Below are 19,331 nucleotides of genomic sequence, written 5' to 3'. Positions count from 1 at the left end.
CTGCAGAGTCTCAGCAATGTAGAATCAGCACTGACTTGTAGACAGACAACCAAAAAAAATCCCGACTGTTTTTAGCAAAAAAGAACAATTTATGCCACAAATCCTGAGGCTACCACTCTTGATTAAGCATGAAGCTGGATCCAACAGTAACAAATGAAATATAAAACAAAGTCAAAACCTACTAAAAAAAATTAGAGATTACCGGTAGAATTCTGCAAAAAGGTCTGTGTCACTAATGTACGCGAGCAACTTCATTACCTATGGAGCACAATAACATAGATTATGACCAGTGCCACTGCCAGTAATATGTAATTCACTTTAATACAGCACAAAATTAATAATACTACCTTCTCGAGTGTTTCTTCTATGGCTTCATCACTCAACTTCTCACTCCCACCCTTCTTGAGGATATTATCACAAAATGAAGCCAGTAGTTCTGCACTTGAACTGCCAGAAACAGTCTTGTTGCAAAATACCTCAAATGCCTCTCTCAGGGCCTAATAGACACTCAAAATGATTAATATATTTTAGACACACGAAGTGATATGGCAGGTCCAAACAACTAGTATTTTCCGACACAAACCTTTTGGAACAATCTGTCGTTCGAAAAGCAATCAACCACACATGCCATATGCTTGTCGTGCAGCTCAATTATTTTTCTGACGAGGACCTGGAGACCACACAACTAAATCAATCTTTAACCTTTCTTACATATTAACGCACAAGACTTATCTCCTAAAGACTCAGATCTTATACGTGAGTCTAGGGATAATCATCCCATCCGAAACTCTACTGATAGAGATATAACTTAGTATACAATAACTACACTACTATGTAACCGCATGCTGTGATAGAGAGATAATATCCATCATGCAGTGATAGAGAGATAAGAGTAAATTCAAATGTAAAGAGTTAGAGTTATAGTTAACATAATATACTGTAAACTACTCTAATGGACTACAAGAACAAACAAAAGCTTTCTTGTGCCAGAATCCGGTGAAACTTAAAATGTAACAACACTTGTGTGGCAGTAAAACTCAACAGCTGTATGCCTCAACCTCTTGTTTAATAATCCCTCTTTGCACAGCACTAATGATCGTGTATCTTTAAAAAAAAAATAACAAGTAAAGATGTCGCTGGAGAGAGAGAGAGAGTGCAGCTAATTAAACTACCCCTTCAAAATGCATTGATGATAAAAGCCAGTCAATCAAAGTGAGCAGCAAGCAACAGATAAAATAAATGCAAGGTATCCAACGTTGCAGTCTAAAAAAGGATGGTGAACATTGGTTACAGTTTTATATATAAAAGGTATGTACCTTATGTTAAGGCCAACAGATGAAACACAAATAAAATAAATGACAAAAAGACGCAACAACATAGAAGTTTGGGCTTTCCAATAATAGAATTATCTTTTGTTTAACACAAATATAAGCAGCACAGAATATCCACCAACATGTGCACGAGGCAATTTAAGCACGACGACTAAATAATAAAAGGAATACAAGAAAAAATGAGTACAAAGATACACAATTTACTAAATTAAAGGAGAGTATATCAAAATACTTAACCTGACTACTAGCATCATCATCAGCCTGTTGGACCAGGGCTGTACCTTCAGTAATAACATGCTACAACAGTGAAACCCTCAAAGAATCAGTACCAATATGCAATCATATGAATATCTGAGACGTTATTTAGGTCATCAAAATGAATGTAAACAGGAAACAACTGACCTCCTTGAATATAGTAGAAACAGGAACCAAACCCTTCGGTATTTTATGGTACAGTCTATAAATTCTTGAAAGATCCTCCAACTTTAATAGCAAGGCAAGCATGATAGATAAAGCATTAATGAAATAGTAAAATACAAAAGAAAAAATATATATATATTGCCAAAGCACAAGACTTGGAGAAAAGTACATAGTACCTTATCATCTCTCAGCAAAGCACGACATTCAGACTGATACTTCTGAAGCAGTTGTGTCCCATTAACCACCAACAACTCATCTTGCACTTTCTACAGACCAAGCATGCAGCTAAGTTGAGTAGGCGAAACCACAGACAATCTTTTCCAAGTTAAGGATTATCTTTCCAAGTTAACTTGAACAGCCGAAAAAGAGACTTCCAAAAAAAAGTGGGAGCACTTGGGTGGTGTCATATGTGCCACATATATAATGCATATGTGACGAACTTGTTCACCACTCTGGTTTATTTCTACATTATTATCTCATCAGAGGGCATATTTGTATCAAATACATGATCATTGTTTCCAAGAATTTATAATGCTCCTTAATTCAACTTACTTTTCTTTTCTTTTTTTCTTTTCTTTTTTGAAATTGGAAGTGTTTTAAGGAAATAATACCAACTTCAAAGGTCTATATTATTTTTTGGGAATGAAGCATTGCTAAATAAAGTAACACCACTCAATAGCTTCCTTTTTTTTGTTTTTTTTTTTTTCTTGGGAGGAAGCGTTGCTGAAAAGTTTCACCACTTAATATGTGAGTTTGCAATACCCAAGTACCATCTGCAATATGAATTAAAATTGAGGTATCAAAAAATAAAGTTTGCGAAAATTCTGGTATTAAAAAGGTATTTAACCCTTTTTTTTTTTTGTTAGGAGAGGGAGTGTTGCATGCTGAAAAGCATCACCACTTCATATGTGAGACAAAATAAGAAGCCAACTACACATGGATCTAATATGTATTTTGTCAGATAAATATTAACTAACTAACCTCCACCAACTTCCGTTCGCTGGTTATATGCAGATAATGACCAACTCTGTCCCTCTCCCTTTTCAAGCACTCCTCAACCTATACAATTTAATGAGATAACAGATGTTAGAATCACAAAGTTTATTTAACATAAACTGCACCATCAAGAATCTTTGTCTGCACAGACTTGCCTTCAACATGTATTCTAGACAAGAATCTCCTGAAATCCAGGTTGATGCTTTAATATTATAGTAAGTACCAGAGTCATAGAGCATCTGTGCTTCAAAATCTTGTTCATAAAGCTCCAGATCCTTTCCAATTTCAACAAATATGTCTATAAAATTCTTCAACAGTTTTCTGTCAATCTGCTCTCCTTCACGTTCTTTATTAATCTATTGATCCACAAACATTAATTAGGTAAACCTTTTGGATTACAAGATATAGAATCTAACAAAAATTAAGTATCAAGAAGCAATAGACTTACAAGAACAATTACAGCATCTCTGGCATTAGCTTTTTTACCTCCTGGTAAACCTGTAAGGACCGAGAAAATAAATAAGGAGTTTAGCATTTTATAATTTATATTTATTAAATTGATGGGACTAATAATAAATCCTAAGTAGATAAAATGCTATGATTGGAATAAAATGGATTTAAGACAAAGTAATATAATTTGAATAATAAAATACTAATGAGTCATTGGGTAATAAATAATTAATTGTACGGGTATAATATAGTTATATTAAATGTTAAGGTTTGATATTAATTCTTAAATGATAGAAATATTATATGGTGGGGGTCCTGATGTAATTAATGGAAGTTGAAGTTTTTTTTAATAAAGAGAATCCTATTCTTGCCACGTGGCTTTACCCAATTGGCTGGAGTGAATTTCACTATTTCCCCCAACCACCCACAAGGTGCCACATGTCCCTTATCATTTTCTTTTCCTCTCTCTTCCTCCCTTACGCACGGATCCTTCTCCTTCTTCCTTTTCCTTCTTCCTTCTCTTTTCTTCTTCTTTCTTCGATCTTCTTCTTCGCAGGCCCGAGCGACCCACAGAGAGAGGTGCTGAGAGACTGAGAGGGAAAGTGAGGAGAGATCGGAGAGAGAGTTTCAGAGGGAGAGACCGAGAGACCCGGGGAGAGAGAGAGAGAGAGAGAGAGAGAGAGAGAGAGAGAGAGAGAGAGAGAGAGAGCTGGGAGTCGGGGGATCCGACGCACGGGGAAAACCCGAAACCCAGAGGACCCGATCCTCTGAAGGGTGGTCGCCGGTGGGGCTAGGGAGGCGATTTCCGGCTGATCTTCCGGTGGGTCGACGATTGGTGGAACCCAGGAGCTCCGATCGTGAAGCCCGTGACCCGCAACCCACATGACCCGTTTGTGCGACCCAGTAAACTGTGAGACAGACCCGACCCTTCCGGAGGTTCGATCGTCCATGTTTGGCGGCCAGAAGCCGATTTTCGGAGGGCCAAGGTGTTTTCCGGCCAAACCCTAAAAGATCCGTGACCCATAACCCGAGAATCTGCGACCGTGACCAGTGCGACCCGCGACCCGCCAGACCCGGAAGAAGACCCGGTTTTTATGGGTGTTTTTCGACAGTTTTCTGGCGACTGTCAGTGGCATTTTCCGGTGAATTTGTTGAGGAAAATCTCCAAGGTATAAATCCTATAATTTTGTGGATTAATTTATTGATTTTTGAAATTAGGGTTTCATGATTTTGTTTGGGTTTCTCTACTGTTTGGCCGGTTGATTTTGTGCACTGATTTGGGTTTGGTTTTGAGTATGTGTGATGTGTTCCCTGTTGATGGATGATTTGGATGGTTGAGGTAGTCGGTTAAGTGTTGGCAGTGAGTGTGTGTGTGGGCAGTTTACTGATTTGGGAGGTTGGATGTTCATTGTTTTGGACGGTTGAGTCGTGTGTGTTTGTGGGTGGTTTTTGTAGCCAGTGACATGTTGATTTTAATTGATAAATTATGGAATGGGGGATTGCTCTCTGTTATTGGCTACTGGCAGTGAGTGTACTTTGATGGGTCTTGATTAGCCGTTTGTGTGTGTTTGATTATTTTTCGGCTAGGTTGTGATTTTGAATGATATTGTGATGATCAGGCTATGTAAATTGGGTATGTGTTGCATATGCTCCCCGATTTTGGTTGCTAGATGATTTCTCATGTTAGCCATATGATTTGGGGACTTTTGCCATTTATAGGTTTGACCAATTATGTTGAAGGTGTAAATGAGTGTTGAAATCGTGTGTAATGATAGTGGATAATTTCTGGCCGTGTAGTGTATCGAAGCTATAAGTTGGTGTTGGTTTTAGTGGATTTTGGAAATGTAGGTGATGGTTAGATTTTAGGTATTGGCCGGAAGGTTAAAGGGCTATGTTTTTGGGAAATTAAAATAAAAAATGTAAAGCATATTTACTAGGTTGAGTGTCTTTAAAATTAAAAGCATGTTTATCATATTGAGTCTCTTAAACTCATAATGATAAATATGAATGATTTTCTAAAAAGAAAACGATAATTGTACTTATGTGAATATAATTAGGATTTATGAATGATGATGTTAATATCCTATGTATGTGCATATATTTGTTGCAGATGATGAGTTAAGAGTTGAGAGACTGTATAAAAGGGGACTGTGAGTATTTCTTACTCACTGAGGATGATACGTGTGGTTTAGTCTTTAATGACTAGTGATCTCTGCTTTATTTGATTGTATGCTATTTGATGTTTGACATTTAATATGTGTAACATGCTTTGGTTGGAATTGTGTATATGTTGTTGTTGGCATGATTATATGATGGTGTGATGTGAATCTGTTAATAAAAAGACTGAGGTTTATGTACCAAGGCATCAATCTAATGATAAGACCGATGGATGAACCAAAGGATGAAGGATAAATAGAGAAAAACAGATGTGGAAGTAAAGCCCAGTATTAGCGAAGAAGATAGAGCTAATGATGTGTTAACAAGAGATATGGTTTTGAGTATGTAAATAGTTAATGTAAAGGGATAAGCATAATTGTAGGTGAAAATGATTATGTGTATGTGAATATATATGTCCTCATTTGAATGCATCGTATATGGTTATATAAATCAGTGTGTCACTGTGGTTGAGGACCGTTGACTCACTCGACCACAGCATGAGATTGTGGTGTTAACCACAATCACATGCGAGTTTTGCAGGAACGAAGATAGGAGCTGCTAGGTTGATTAAGGACGAGACCTTTAGTTTCTAAATTTTATATACAATGATTCTGTAATGTTCGTGCCGCATGTGGTACGCTTATTGTTATTTAATTGTATGTTATTATCTCAGATCAAATGGTTATTATTTTATATATTGAGTTTATTCAGTAAGCTCTGATGTATTATGGTAAAAGAAAGATGTATTCCGCTGTTAATTTTTACTCTGATGACATCGTTGTTGATGTCGTAATGATACGTGAAAAATCAAAATTTTCACTTACGCTTTTTATTAAAAAGCGGGTCGTTACAAAACCTGGATTTGAAAGAAGAAAAAAAATACTTTTTCACACGACCCAAAGTAACTTTGAAGCAGAAGACATGCAGAGGAATTAGACCAAAGTAAATGTCATAAACAGTGAAAGGTTCCATTAGAGTGACTTGTAACAAACCAGTTTGTGGAAGCTGTCTAATCCACCTTCAATTCGGTGTGCAAGTGACAACCTCATCATGAGAGAAGTATCATGACCCCCAAAGATGCGTGACAAGAACCTCACCATAGCCTTATGGTGCTTCCAACTACTAGCAAGCATCCTCAACATACGTTCACCACGCTTATCTCTTAATGGGGGCAACACCTAATACATAAAGTTAACCAGGGAAGACAATGGGTAAAAAAAGCCCAAAAAGTAGGAGACTTTAACAGTAAATATGGTATTCAAATGCAACAATGAGGTTGGTAAAAATTAATCATTTCATACAAAAATAATGCAACTATGCAAGAACAAAATTTATATGCAACCAACCAAAAGTCTCTGTACAAAAACATGTTTTGAACCAAAATCACCACCACAGACCATAAAACTCTTTTTTAAGCATCAATTGTGTGCAAAAGTTCCACAAAACTCTAAGACCTCTAAGATATGTCCTTTCTTACATGCAACAAGAGACTTCTACAAAACATGGCAATCACAGTTAGAGATCAAATTACATGACATAAATATCCCCATTGGCTAGTATATTTGCAATAGATCAACACAGTAGCCTACAACTCTACACCTTATGATAATTATTAAAACATGAAAGAAGTAAGCCAATATTTCTCACCTCCACTCTAATATATTTTCCACATACTAAACGGCATTCGCTATGTGGCTCATAGTAGTACTTAAACATTTTAAGGGCTTCTTCAGTGCACTTGATTTCTCTATATTTGGAATTAAGGACATACAATCCCAATGCACAGACATGAATGCCTCAAATGACAGTTAAACACCAAATAAAGAAGAATTGTATTTACTAATTAATCGAAAAAGGATACTCGTCGAGGTCTGTGTATGTCTCAGGGCCATCTAGAGGCTTCAGAAACGCTTCCAAAGCTCCCTTTACCTTTATAATTAGGGTTGGGCGTCGGTTTGGTAGGCGGTTAAGTCGGTTAATTCGGTCGGTTAACCGACTTTTGTCGGAATGTAGTCGGTGAATTTATTTCGGTTAAGTCGGTTAAGCGGTTAATAGGCGGTCGGTTTAGTCAGTAAAGCGGTTAATAGGCGGTCGGTTAAGTCGGTAAGGCGGTTAATATGCGGTCGGTTAAGTCGGTTAAATCGGTTAACATTCGGTTAAAATGGGTAATGAAACGACGTCGTTTTGATTTTTTTAAAGGAAAAAAAATTGATTATATGTTTCGTTCTTACAAAAACGACGTCGTTTCGTTTTATGTCGGTTCGGTTAATCGGTCGGAATAGAATTTGGTTCGGTTCGGTTCGGTTACAGCTTAAAAGGCGGTTCAGTTCGGTTCGGTTGCCGCATAAAAGACGGTTCGATTCGGTTCGGCTGCCGATTCAGCTTTCGAAATAAAATTTTATACCGACTACCGAACCGAAATTAGTCGGTTAAAGTCGGTAGGCGGTCGATGGCGGTTCGGTTCGGTTCGGTAAGCGGTCGGTAGGCGGTAGGCGGATAATTTGCCCACCCCTATTTATAATGCCATTCTCGGCATATTCCCAACGTTGCTCCAGCTGAATAATGGAAATGACATATCTTAGATCGATTGACACAATAGCATACAATTATACACCTTATGATAATTATGAAAACACAAAAGAAGTAAGCCAATATTTCTCAACGTTGAAGTAATATATACCTCAAATTTCTCACGGTACTTGTAATAGTCATGAGGGGGTTGCAGTTTAAACATGCTGCAGATTGCTCTATACTTGGAATTAAATACAATCCCAACGCACAAACATGAATGCCTCAAATGATTGTTAAACACCAAATAAAGAAAAATTGTATATACTAATTAATCGAGAAAAAAAAAAAAGGTACTGGTCAAGCATTGTGCTTTCCTCACTTCTTAGCAGACGCTTAAAAGACGCTTCCCTAATCCTCTTCATCTTTTCAAGGCGCTTTTCCACATACTTCCAACCTTGGTACAGCTCAATATTATCCCACTCCATTGTAGTAAAGGCCTATTAAAAAAACAAAGTCAAACTACAGTAATCTGTAAATCCAAAAAATAAAATAATCACAATCTCAACCAGATTGAGTCATACTGTACATATGCATAATTGACACATACATCTTGTACCAATGCCGGTACAAAATTTGCTCAATAAAACGATACAGAAATAAACAAAGACAAAAAAATAATAATAATAAATTATACATAACCACATACATAATAACGAACTCAGCTATAAATTCAGAGAGAATAGAAACTAGAAAACAGCAACAAATTCAATTCTCATTTAATGCAATTGTTCTTAGTTATAAGCGAGAAAATGGAGATAACAGTATTTGACTATATTAGAACAGAGAAATTATACTAAGGATTGTTGTAAATTCTGACGTACTCTTCAACTGAGTATGCGTCCATATATATAGCAGAAGAAGTGTAGTTTAAATACAACTCTATCTCTAGGTTTAAACTAAGATAAAACTAAACAATATGCATGCTGGATATTATTATCTCAGCATGCGGTTACAAACAAGAAGACTAATCCTATTACAAGTCTTTAGAGCTAAAGAGTTATCTCTAGGTTTAGTTATCCATAGAGTTTCAAATACAAGTGTTTGAAATGTACAATAAGTCTAGAAGCTAAGATTTATCCTTCGTGACCGGATATGTGTTAATACCCTCCCGCAAGATCAACGGGGGAGCACACACGTTGAGCTTGGAACATAGATGTTGAAACCGAGTGGAAACAAGTGGTTTGATTAAGACATCAACAAGTTGGTCGGAGCTTAGAATGAATAGGATCTCTAAGGATTTATCTGCAACTCGATCTCTCACAAAGTGAAAATCGATTTCCACATGTTTTGTACGGGCATGAAAAACTGGATTTACGGACAAGTATGTAGCACCAATGTTGTCACACCATAATTTTGGTGTAGACGTGAGAGAGACACCAAGTTCACGAAGAAGAGCTGTAATCCATAGAAGTTCTGCAGTGGTATTGGCAACTGATTTGTATTCTGCCTCTGTGGAAGATCGAGAGACCGTTGGTTGCTTGCGGGAACTCCAAGAGATTAGATTTGAGCCAAGAAAAATGCAATAGGCTCCAGTTGAGCGACGGTCATCAGGGCAACCTGCCCAATTAGCATCATAATAGGCTTGAAGACTAGTGGATTTTGTGTGATGAAGAAAAAGACCATGAGAGACTGTGTGTTTGAGGTATCGGAGTATACGTTTAACCGCCTACCAATGTAAAGTAGTTGGACGATGCATGAATTGGCAGACACGATTAACTGCGAACCCCAAATCCGGCCTTGTGAGAGAGAGGTATTGGAGAGAGCCAACAGTGCTTCTATAGAGTGAAGGATCTTCCGTGGGATCACCTATAAAAGCTGAGAGAACAGTGGAGGAGGACATAGGAGATGTGATCGGTTTAGCCTCCAACATATTTGTTTTCTTAAGTAAATCCATGATATACCTTCGTTGAGAGAGGAGAAGACCGGACTTGAGTTTGATAACTTCAACTCCAAGGAAATAATGAAGGTCCCCCAAGTCTTTAACAGCAAACTCAACCCTGAGGAGTTGAAGTAATTCGGTAATTGCAGCAGGGGCAGATCTAGTGATGATTATGTCGTCCACATAAATGAGAAGATACAGTGTGACAGAATTCTTTTGATAAATAAACAGTGAAGAATCTGCTTTGGATCCCATGAAACCAAGTTGGATGAGCTTTTCACTGAGGCGAGAAAACCAGGCCCGTGGAGACTGTTTTAAACCATAGAGGGCCTTGTGAAGCTTGCACACATGCTGGGGATAGTTGGGATTGGTGAAGCCGGGTGGTTGCATCATATAAACATCTTCAGAGAGAAAACCATGGAGAAAAACATTCTGGATATCTATTTGCTTGAGTGGCCAACCTGCAGAGTAAGCAAGATATAGAACAGTCCGGATTGTTGTAGGTTTAACAACCAGACTAAATGTTTCACCATAGTCGATACCAGCCTGTTGATGAAAACCTTTGGCAACTAATCGTGCCTTGTGACGTTCAATTGACCCATCGGCCTTCCTTTTGAGCTTAAAAACCCATTTGCAACCTACAAGGTTAGAAGCAGCCTGAGGAGGAACAAGAGACCAGGTCTTGTTGTGGAGAAGAGCATTAAATTCTATTTGCATGGCGATACGCCATTCGGGAATGATAACTGCATTTGAGAAGCATGTAGGCTCGATGAGAGCTGAGTGAGTCTCGGCCATGAGGGCCCTAGGTAGAGGGTACCGGATGCGGCCATCTGTGAGTTGTCTCGGCTGGACAATGTTGTTGATAGACCTTGTGCGCATAGGATGAATCCTGGTAGGCGGTGGTTCAGGAATGGAACCTGAAATTGGTACAACCGATTCTGCAGAAGTATGTGGTGAGAGAAGAGCAGATGCAGGAAGTGGGGATGCAGAAACTTGAGGAATGGACTCGGGAATTGTGTTTGGAGAAGAGGAAGAGGGTAAGACCGATTGAGTGGGGGGGAGAGATGGGAGAAAAGGAGGATAAACAGGTGTAGAATCAAGGGGCTCGAGTGTAGGAGGTGCTGATTTAAAAGGAAAACTATCTTCATGAAAAAGCACATCTCAAGAAATGTAGATGCGGCCGGACTCGATATGATAGCACTTATAGCCTTTATGATTTGGACTATACCCAATAAAGATGCATTCTTTTGAGCGAAGAGAGAATTTGTGAGTGTTATATGGACGGAGATTAAGAAAACATGCACAACCAAAAACTTTGAGAAAAGTGTAGTCAGGTGGGCGATTGAAAAGTTTTTGATAAGGAGATTGATTTTGCAACAAAGAAGTGGGAAGTTTATTGATTAGAAAACACGAAGTGAGACAGGCTTCATCCCAAAAGGTTTTGGGAAGTTGGCTGTCAGCTAGAAGAGCAAGTGTGGTGTCTATAAGATGTCTGTGTTTGCATTCAACACATCCTTGTTGTTGATGTGTGTGAGGGCAAGACAGACGACGAATGATGCCAATGGATTGAAAATATGTGTTTAGACTACGATATTCACCACCCCAATCAGTTTGAACAATCTTGATTTTTGTGTTTAGAAAGCGTTCGATCATAACTTGTAATTTTAGAAATGTGGGTTTAACATCAGATTTGGATTGAATTGGAAACACCCAAGTATAACGACTAAAGGCATCAATAAAAGAAACATAATATCGATTACCATTAATAGGAAGTGTTGGGGAAGGACCCCATACATCAGAATAAACTAAATCTAAGGGTTGACAAATAGTAGGAATTGAAACTGGAAATGGCAATTGATGGCCTTTTGCCTGAGGACAGGCAGTACAAGGAGAGGAAGCCTTATTGTTGATGACTAGAAGCTGAAACATAGAGAGGACTTTGTGGACTGTGCGGAGGGCGGGATGACCTAAGCGCTTGTGCCAGTGATCAGTGGAGGTCCGTTCACCGACAAGAGCTTGTTTATTGATGGAAGATGATGAGGAAGGATGAAGTTGGTAAAGTCCATCCTTAAGAGGGCCTTGATGAAGAGTGATCCTGGATTTGCAGTCCTTAATCACAAAAAAAGAAGGGTGAAATTCAGAAAAGACATCATTATCATGTGAAAACTGTTGAACTGAGAGAAGATTTTTACAAATAAGAGGGACAAGGAGCAATTGAGTGAGGATATAACAACGACGAGTAAGAGTGAATAGAGCAGAACCAATATGAGTGATAGGCAAACCTGAACCATCGCCTACACGAATCTTATCCTGGCCGGTGTATTCCTCGGAAGAGAGATTGAGATGTTGATGCTCACTTGTTACATGATGAGTAGCCCTGGTATCTGGATACCAATTACCTTCAGTTGGTAGGGTAGGAGATGAGTATTAAGCATGTGGAGTCTGCTGGTAGGGCTGCTGTGATTGCTGATATGAGTCGGAAGATTGGACAGTTTCCAACCTTTGGTAGCATCGGGCAGTGGTGTGGCCAATCCGACCACAATATTGACAAACAGGCCGGTTGGAAGAAGGAGCATCAATGTTGAAGTAAGAACCACGGTCACGGTTTGAAGAGGAGTTGCCTCTGCCACGGAAAGGTGCTCTGCCACCGGAAGGAGATCCTCTGCCACCACGATGGCCTCGTCCCCGAAGCATGGCGGCAAGAGTTGTGTAATGTGCAGACGGCTGGGAGAGCTCCAAGGCTGGAAATTGTTGCTCAATCCGCATCTCGTGAGCTAAGAGATGGCCATAAAGCTCATCAAAAGAAAGAGGATCTACCCGAGTTGTTACAGATGTAACAAAGGAGTCAAACTCGGTACCAAGGCCTTTTAGGAGAAAAGAGACAGCTTCAAATTCATTGATGGGCTGGCCAGCAGCAGCCAATGTGTCTCGGAGGGTCTTGATTGTTTGGAAATACTCCGTGATGGAGTGATTTCCCTTCTGGACAGTGGCCAATTGAAAGTAAATTTGCATAACACGGGCCTTGTTTTGGGAGGCAAACATGGAGAGGAGAGTACTCCATAATTGGCTAGCTGTTACACATCCAACAACATGAACCACATAGGGTTCAGTAAGAGTGGAGATAAGAACACTTAGAATCATCTGATCCCGTTGACACCATAAGAGATAATCGGGGTTGATGATTGTAGCCGGAGCACCCTCGATCGAGTTGGGATTCGGTATGTACTGAGCAGGGGGCTGAGAAGACCCGTCGAGAAAACCGAATGCATCTTGCCCTTTAATGTAGGCAAGGATCTGTGTATTCCAGGCCATAAAATTTCCTTTGGCCAACTTGATGTGAAGTGAGTGAGACATATTTGGAAACATAAGTTGGGAAGAGGGTGTTGGAGGAGGTGTTGACGCCATTTTAGAGATAGGTGTAGAAGGAGGAGAGGTTGTGGGAGAGATTATGGCAGCGGTGGGAGTGGAGGGAGCAGAAACCATATGAGACGTTAGTTTATATGTGGCTCTGATACCATATTAGAACAGAGAAATAATACTAAGGATTGTTGTAAATTCTGACGTACTCTTCAACTGAGTATGCGTCCATATATATAGCAGAAGAAGTGTAGTTTAAATACAACTCTATCTCTAGGTTTAAACTAAGATAAAACTAAACAATATGCATGCTGGATATTATCATCTCAGCATGCAGTTACAAACAAGAAGACTAATCCAATTACAAGTCTTTAGAGCTAAAGAGTTATCTCTAGGTTCAGTTATCCATAGAGTTTCAAATACAAGTGTTTGAAATGTACAATAAGTCTAGGAGTTAAGATTTATCCTTAGTGACCGGATATGTGTTAATAGACTATAACGAGCTTCACTTGTTCATACTTTCAAATACATATGGTGCCTATTCAAATGTTGTCCAATTAAACATAAAAATCAACTGCAATTGTCAGAAGAATAGATTTCGATTTCGTTTACTCATACGTCAACTAATGCAAGTATTGATCCTCAAAAATCAAGAAATAACTCTGATTACAAAAAAAATAAAAATACGACAACTAATGCAAGTATTGATCCTCAAAAATCAAGAAATAACTCCGATCACGTAACAAATAAAATAAGCAACAACTCAATTGCCATCCAATGCACAGTTGCTTGTAGTTATAAGCCAGAAAATGGTTATTACAACATTGATTACCAGAAGAAGGTCCTGCTTGGTGATTTCAGCTTCAGCTTCCTTCACTTTCTATGCAATCACCTGAAGAAAAAAGATGAGGCTACAGTGAGCAATTGGCACGTCTAGAAAGCACCGTTTCAACGCTTTCACAGAAGAATTGTGAATCGGAGCGAGAAAAAGAGAGATTTTGTAGAGAGCGTTTTCTTTAAAAATTTGAGCTAGTGTTACCGAATGAACGGCGTGCGCGGGAGGTACGTGAATGAATTTCCGAATTGGTGATTTCAGCTTCAGCTTCCTTCACTTTCTATGCAATCACCTGAAGAAAAAAGATGAGGCTACAGTGAGCAAAACAGAAGAATTGTGAATCGGAGCGAGCAAGAGAGAGATTTTGTAGGGAGCGTTTTCTTTAAAAATTTGAGCTAGTGTTACCGAATGAACGGCGTGCGCGGGAGGTACGTGAATGAATTTCCGAATTGGAGATTTCAGCTTCAGCTTCAGCTTCCTTCACTTTCTATGCAATCACCTAAAGAAAAAATATGAGGCTACAGTGAGCAACACAGAAGAATTGTGAATCGGAGCGAGAAAGAGAGAGATTTTGTAGAGAGCGTTTTCTTTAAAATTTTGAGCTAGTGTTACCGAATGAACGGCGTGCGCGGGAGGTACGTGAATGAATTTCCAAATTGGTGATTTCAGCTTCAGCTTCCTTCACTTTCTATGCAATCACCTGAAGAAAAAAGATGAGGCTACAGTGAGCAACACAGAAGAATTGTGAATCGGAGCGAGAAAGAGAGAGATTTTGTAGAGAGCGTTTTCTTTAAAAATTTGAGCTAGTGTTACCGAATGAACGGCGTGTGCGGGAGGTACGTGAATGAATTTCCGAATTGGAGATTTCAGCTTCAGCTTCAGCTTCCTTCACTTTCTATGCAATCACCTGAAGAAAAAATATGAGGCTACAGTGAGCAACACAGAAGAATTGTGAATCGGAGCGAGAAAGAGAGAGATTTTGTAGAGAGCGTTTTCTTTAAAAATTTGAGCTAGTGTTATCAAATGAACGGCGTGCACGGGAGGTACGTGAATGAATTTCTGAATTGGAGATTTCAGCTTCAGCTTCAGCTTCCTTCACTTTCTATGCAATCACCTGAAGAAAAAATATGAGGCTACAGTGAGCAACACAGAAGAATTGTGAATCGGAGCGAGAAAGAGAGAGATTTTGTAGAGAGCGTTTTCTTTAAAAATTTGAGCTAGTGTTATCGAATGAACGGCGTGCGCGGGAGGTACGTGAATGAATTTCTGAATTGGAGATTTCAGCTTCAGCTTCAGCTTCCTTCACTTTCTATGCAATCACCTGAAGAAAAAATATGAGGCTACAGTGAGCAACACAGAAGAATTGTGAATCGGAGCGAGAAAGAGAGAGATTTTGTAGAGAGCGTTTTCTTTAAAAATTTGAGCTAGTGTTACCGAATGAACAGCGTGCGCGGGATGTACGTGAATGAATTTCCGAATTGGAGATTTTAGCTTCAGCTTCCTTCACTTTCTATGCAATCACCTGAAGAAAAAAGATGAGGCTACAGTGAGCAACACAGAAGAATTGTGAATCGGAGCGAGAAAGAGAGAGATTTTGTAGAGAGCGTTTTCTAAGCTAGTGTTACCGAATGAACAGTGTTCGCGGGAGGTGAATGAATTTTCGAATTGGGTCCTTTTATAGACGGAGGGCCAAAGGAGTTTGTTAACTTGGCCCCCACTCCCCTCTGTCACATGCACTGGCACGAGGAGTTTGTTAGGCTTAAAAAAACCTGGCCAATGAGGAGTAATTCCACCCAGCGCTTTAAAGTCCATCACGGCTGACGTGGCACCACGCCATGTCAGCCCTCTTTTTTTTTTTTTAAAAGCCAGCCTTTAACATTTAAAATGAATAATTATTCTCCATTTTAGGAAAATGACCATTCCAATTCATTCTTTTGATGGCAACACAAGAATGACCAAATTTAACTAGAATTAAATCATATTTCAACCAAATTTTTTAAAATACCTTAGCTTTAAAAATCATTTTCACAAAAAAAAAAATTCTTTCTTTCGTTCTTTTTTTTTTAAAAAAAAATAATTATTATTATTTGTTTAATTTTTATTTTTGGTTATCAAAGATTTATTTTTTTATTTTTTGAAAAATGTTATTCCCTTCCTGGGGAATAGTTATTTCTTACCTTTTTAAGATGAATAATTATTCTTCATTTTAGGAGAATAACTATTCCATGCAAAAATAATGCCGTAACTAAATAGTAGAATAGCTATTTCATTTTTAGGTCTATTTTTGTGTACCAAATGTGCCCATAGTATCCATGCAATTTTTTCATAATCCTCATACCAAACGTTCGATTTAACATATATCCATGACAATCTAGAGTATCAACATTTTTCCTACCCAAATCCTTGGTGTCTTTGTTAGGGTTCTATTGCACTGTAGTATCCCAACGTTACATAGTGTTACTAGGTTGGCTCCGATACTATTTGTCACAATCTAGAGAAGTGCTTGCTATATGTGCATTATATTCCAATTGAACTATTCAAAGTTACAAGTAGAGTTTTCTAGAATAACTTGCCTAGTTTCACTTGGTGCACAACCAATGTAGGACTTAGCTAGCATTCATACAATGCCTTTACGATTAACCCGCCTAATGTGGGACTTAAAACATATCTAGGACAATCTGGAGTATCATATATATATATATATACTTAGATGACTGTCTTGACTGTCTTATTATGTGTGTTCTACTGTAAATATCGTATAGCAACCTGAAAAATAGGAGAAAAGATGCAAATCCTACAATTGCTTAAGAGCAACATCCGATGTCTGCTTACCACCATGCACAGCTATCAATCAAGATAGACAACTACACTAAAAAAATGTAGTATCTTTTTCTTGAAGGATAGAGAAATCCTTTTATTGTTATCACCACCTCTTTCTAATGCACAGGTTAAACTACACACTTGCTTAAATGGAATTATCATTGTCATTCCTTTTGTTGTTGTTCTCTGCCAAACAATGCTTTCTTATTTGGCTAACAAAAATTCGTTATTTTTCTTATTTTGTTTTGATTCATTCTGATTTGGCCTTATTGTGATATTCACTCTCATGCTATGCCCTCATCACTTGTTCTAATTTCTTGTAGATCCTGCAATTTCACAAATCTCCCCCAGTATTCCTGACCAGCAAATCCTGGTGATTTTCTTTGTGATGTCTTAGTCACACCCCAACACAAGTTTTCCTGATTGCAGAGATGCAATGGAGATGGCAGAAGAAGCAGAAAAGGAGATTAAGAAGGCAACCTCAAGTATCGTTCATGTCAGCTTTCAGCTACGTTTGGGGCATCCAATGCCTCAGTTGAACCATGAATAGCAATAGTGCGACTAAGAGGAAAAAGAGAGAATACATAAGCTGTATATTTATGGTGTTTCTAGCTCCTAGCTAGGGACAAGTAATAATTTGAATGCTGAAAAATTCCTAACACAATTGAATACAATCTCTATACAACTAAGTTTTAAATTTACTATTGAATTTGTAGAACCCAGAAAAAATGAAATGTGTAGAGATGTATAAATATCATTTTCCACTGCCATATTTTAGCTTTCCTAATATACTAGAGAAAAGCCACAGCAAGCTGTAACAAAAAGAATTTACAGAAATTTATAATTGAGTATACTGCCCCCACCCCCCCAACTACTTTCCAAGACATCACAGGTTCATGCCAAGGGCAGGCCCCCTACACCACCACCCACTGTGATTTAAACCATCAACAGCTCCAGCTTTGCATCGTTCAACAGGCAGTAGTAGCAATCACGCCAAGTACTTAAACACATTTGGGTTTTCCTTGTCTCTCTCCAGATAGTCACGGGTGATTAAATCTTCAGTCCTCTTCTTTATTGCTTTAATATCGGGCTGCACATTTGCATCCATTATTAGCTTGGATTTTAGTACACACAATGAAAACTATAAAAGAAATGGAAACATCTGACATTTCTAGAGAACTCAATATTTTATTTTGGAACCAATTGCCCCTTAAAACATTGCTCGCCTATATGCAACTCAAAAGCCAAAATTAACTTTTTTTTAAAAAAAAAAAATTGTAGTTAAAATAAAATAAAAAAGATGCATGCCAGAATTCATGATACAATTGATGAATGCCAATAATTATAATTTTGAAAAATAACTTCCCCAACCGTGTTTTAGCACCATCATATGAAACATCAACACATAAACAGAAGATTAAAAAAAAAATTGAGAGAGAGAGAGAGACCTTAAACATGAGGCCCAACTGCTCAACACACTCCATAACCAATTGTTGGTGACCCAATACTTTCCGACTTTTCATAATGCACACAATTGCAGCATCTATAGCATATTGCCTATCCTTGTCAACATCTTCAATTACCTTCCTCCTCTCGTCCACAGGTGGAAGCGGTATCAGCAGTTGAAAATTTTCAAAATTTATCACCTTTAATACAAAAGAATCGAAGGAAGTAAAGGCTAATGAAAAGTGAGAACGCTAAATACCTTAATCCTCCTCATTCTATCTGTGAACTTGGAGTTGAACTCAAATTTGTCTGTTGGCAAGATAGTCTTTGTGTTTGGCTCCTTATTCAGGATCTTATACTTGGCACATGACAGAGAATGAAGCAATCTAACCAAGTCATCGTGGGTCAAGTTCAATTGAGTCATAATCTCCTAATAACTCAATCTATCAGCATTATTAAATAGCAGCAAGGCAGCAGTCTGTAAAATATAACAGAAGATTACGGTCTGTATTCAGTGTCAACACATGAATCTAATAATCTAGTTCCAACCCACTAACGATATACTTAATTTTGCAAAATAAGATTACCTGATAGGTTGACACAATCAATTCAATGGTTTTTGACTCAAACTTGCCATTAATGTTGCAAGTGCCCAATGAGTAAATCCATGTAAGTTTTCTGTGTTTTGTTTTTGTTTCATAGAATCCTTTGAAAACTTCTACGCACTTGACCTGAAGCAAAAACATTACAAAAAATGTAACAACTATTAGTAAACCTGACTACTTTACAGCAAACTAACATTAGCAGTGGAAATTTTAACATGCCCACCGTCTAAACAACAAGTAAATGTTACCATTTCCGGAGGGAGGCTGAGATCAAATAATTTATAACTTGGCCAAAATCCAGTAGTAAGAACCCTGACCGTCAAATCAATCCCAGGATTTACATTCGTGTTATTACAATGATAATCCTCAAAGTTCTGGTTTTCCCGTCCCAGTGTCAAATCCGTCACCTGGAGAAAAAAGAAAAAGAATAAAAGATGCCAAGCATTATTTCAATTGACAGAACA

The 19,331-nt window shown here is 38.3% G+C and overlaps 1 protein-coding gene across 2 annotated transcripts in view; it reads right to left on the bottom strand.

Annotated features, from left to right (window-relative positions):
• Nucleotides 1-19,331, bottom strand: part of LOC133851633 (cullin-1-like) — a 32,457-nt gene that overhangs the window by 1,855 nt on the left and 11,271 nt on the right. For both annotated transcript variants that reach the window (XM_062288146.1, XM_062288145.1), the window contains exons 13-14: nt 19,116-19,274; nt 18,850-18,993 (exon numbers count right to left, since the gene is read on the bottom strand). In XM_062288146.1, coding sequence (XP_062144130.1) covers nt 18,850-18,993; nt 19,116-19,274 — 303 coding nt within the window. The remainder of the gene's footprint in view (nt 1-18,849; nt 18,994-19,115; nt 19,275-19,331) is intronic.

The sequence above is a fragment of the Alnus glutinosa genome, chromosome 12 (genome assembly GCF_958979055.1).
Source record: "Alnus glutinosa chromosome 12, dhAlnGlut1.1, whole genome shotgun sequence".
In the NCBI taxonomy this organism is placed as follows: Eukaryota; Viridiplantae; Streptophyta; class Magnoliopsida; order Fagales; family Betulaceae; genus Alnus; species Alnus glutinosa.
This window is presented reverse-complemented; position numbering and strand designations above follow the sequence as displayed.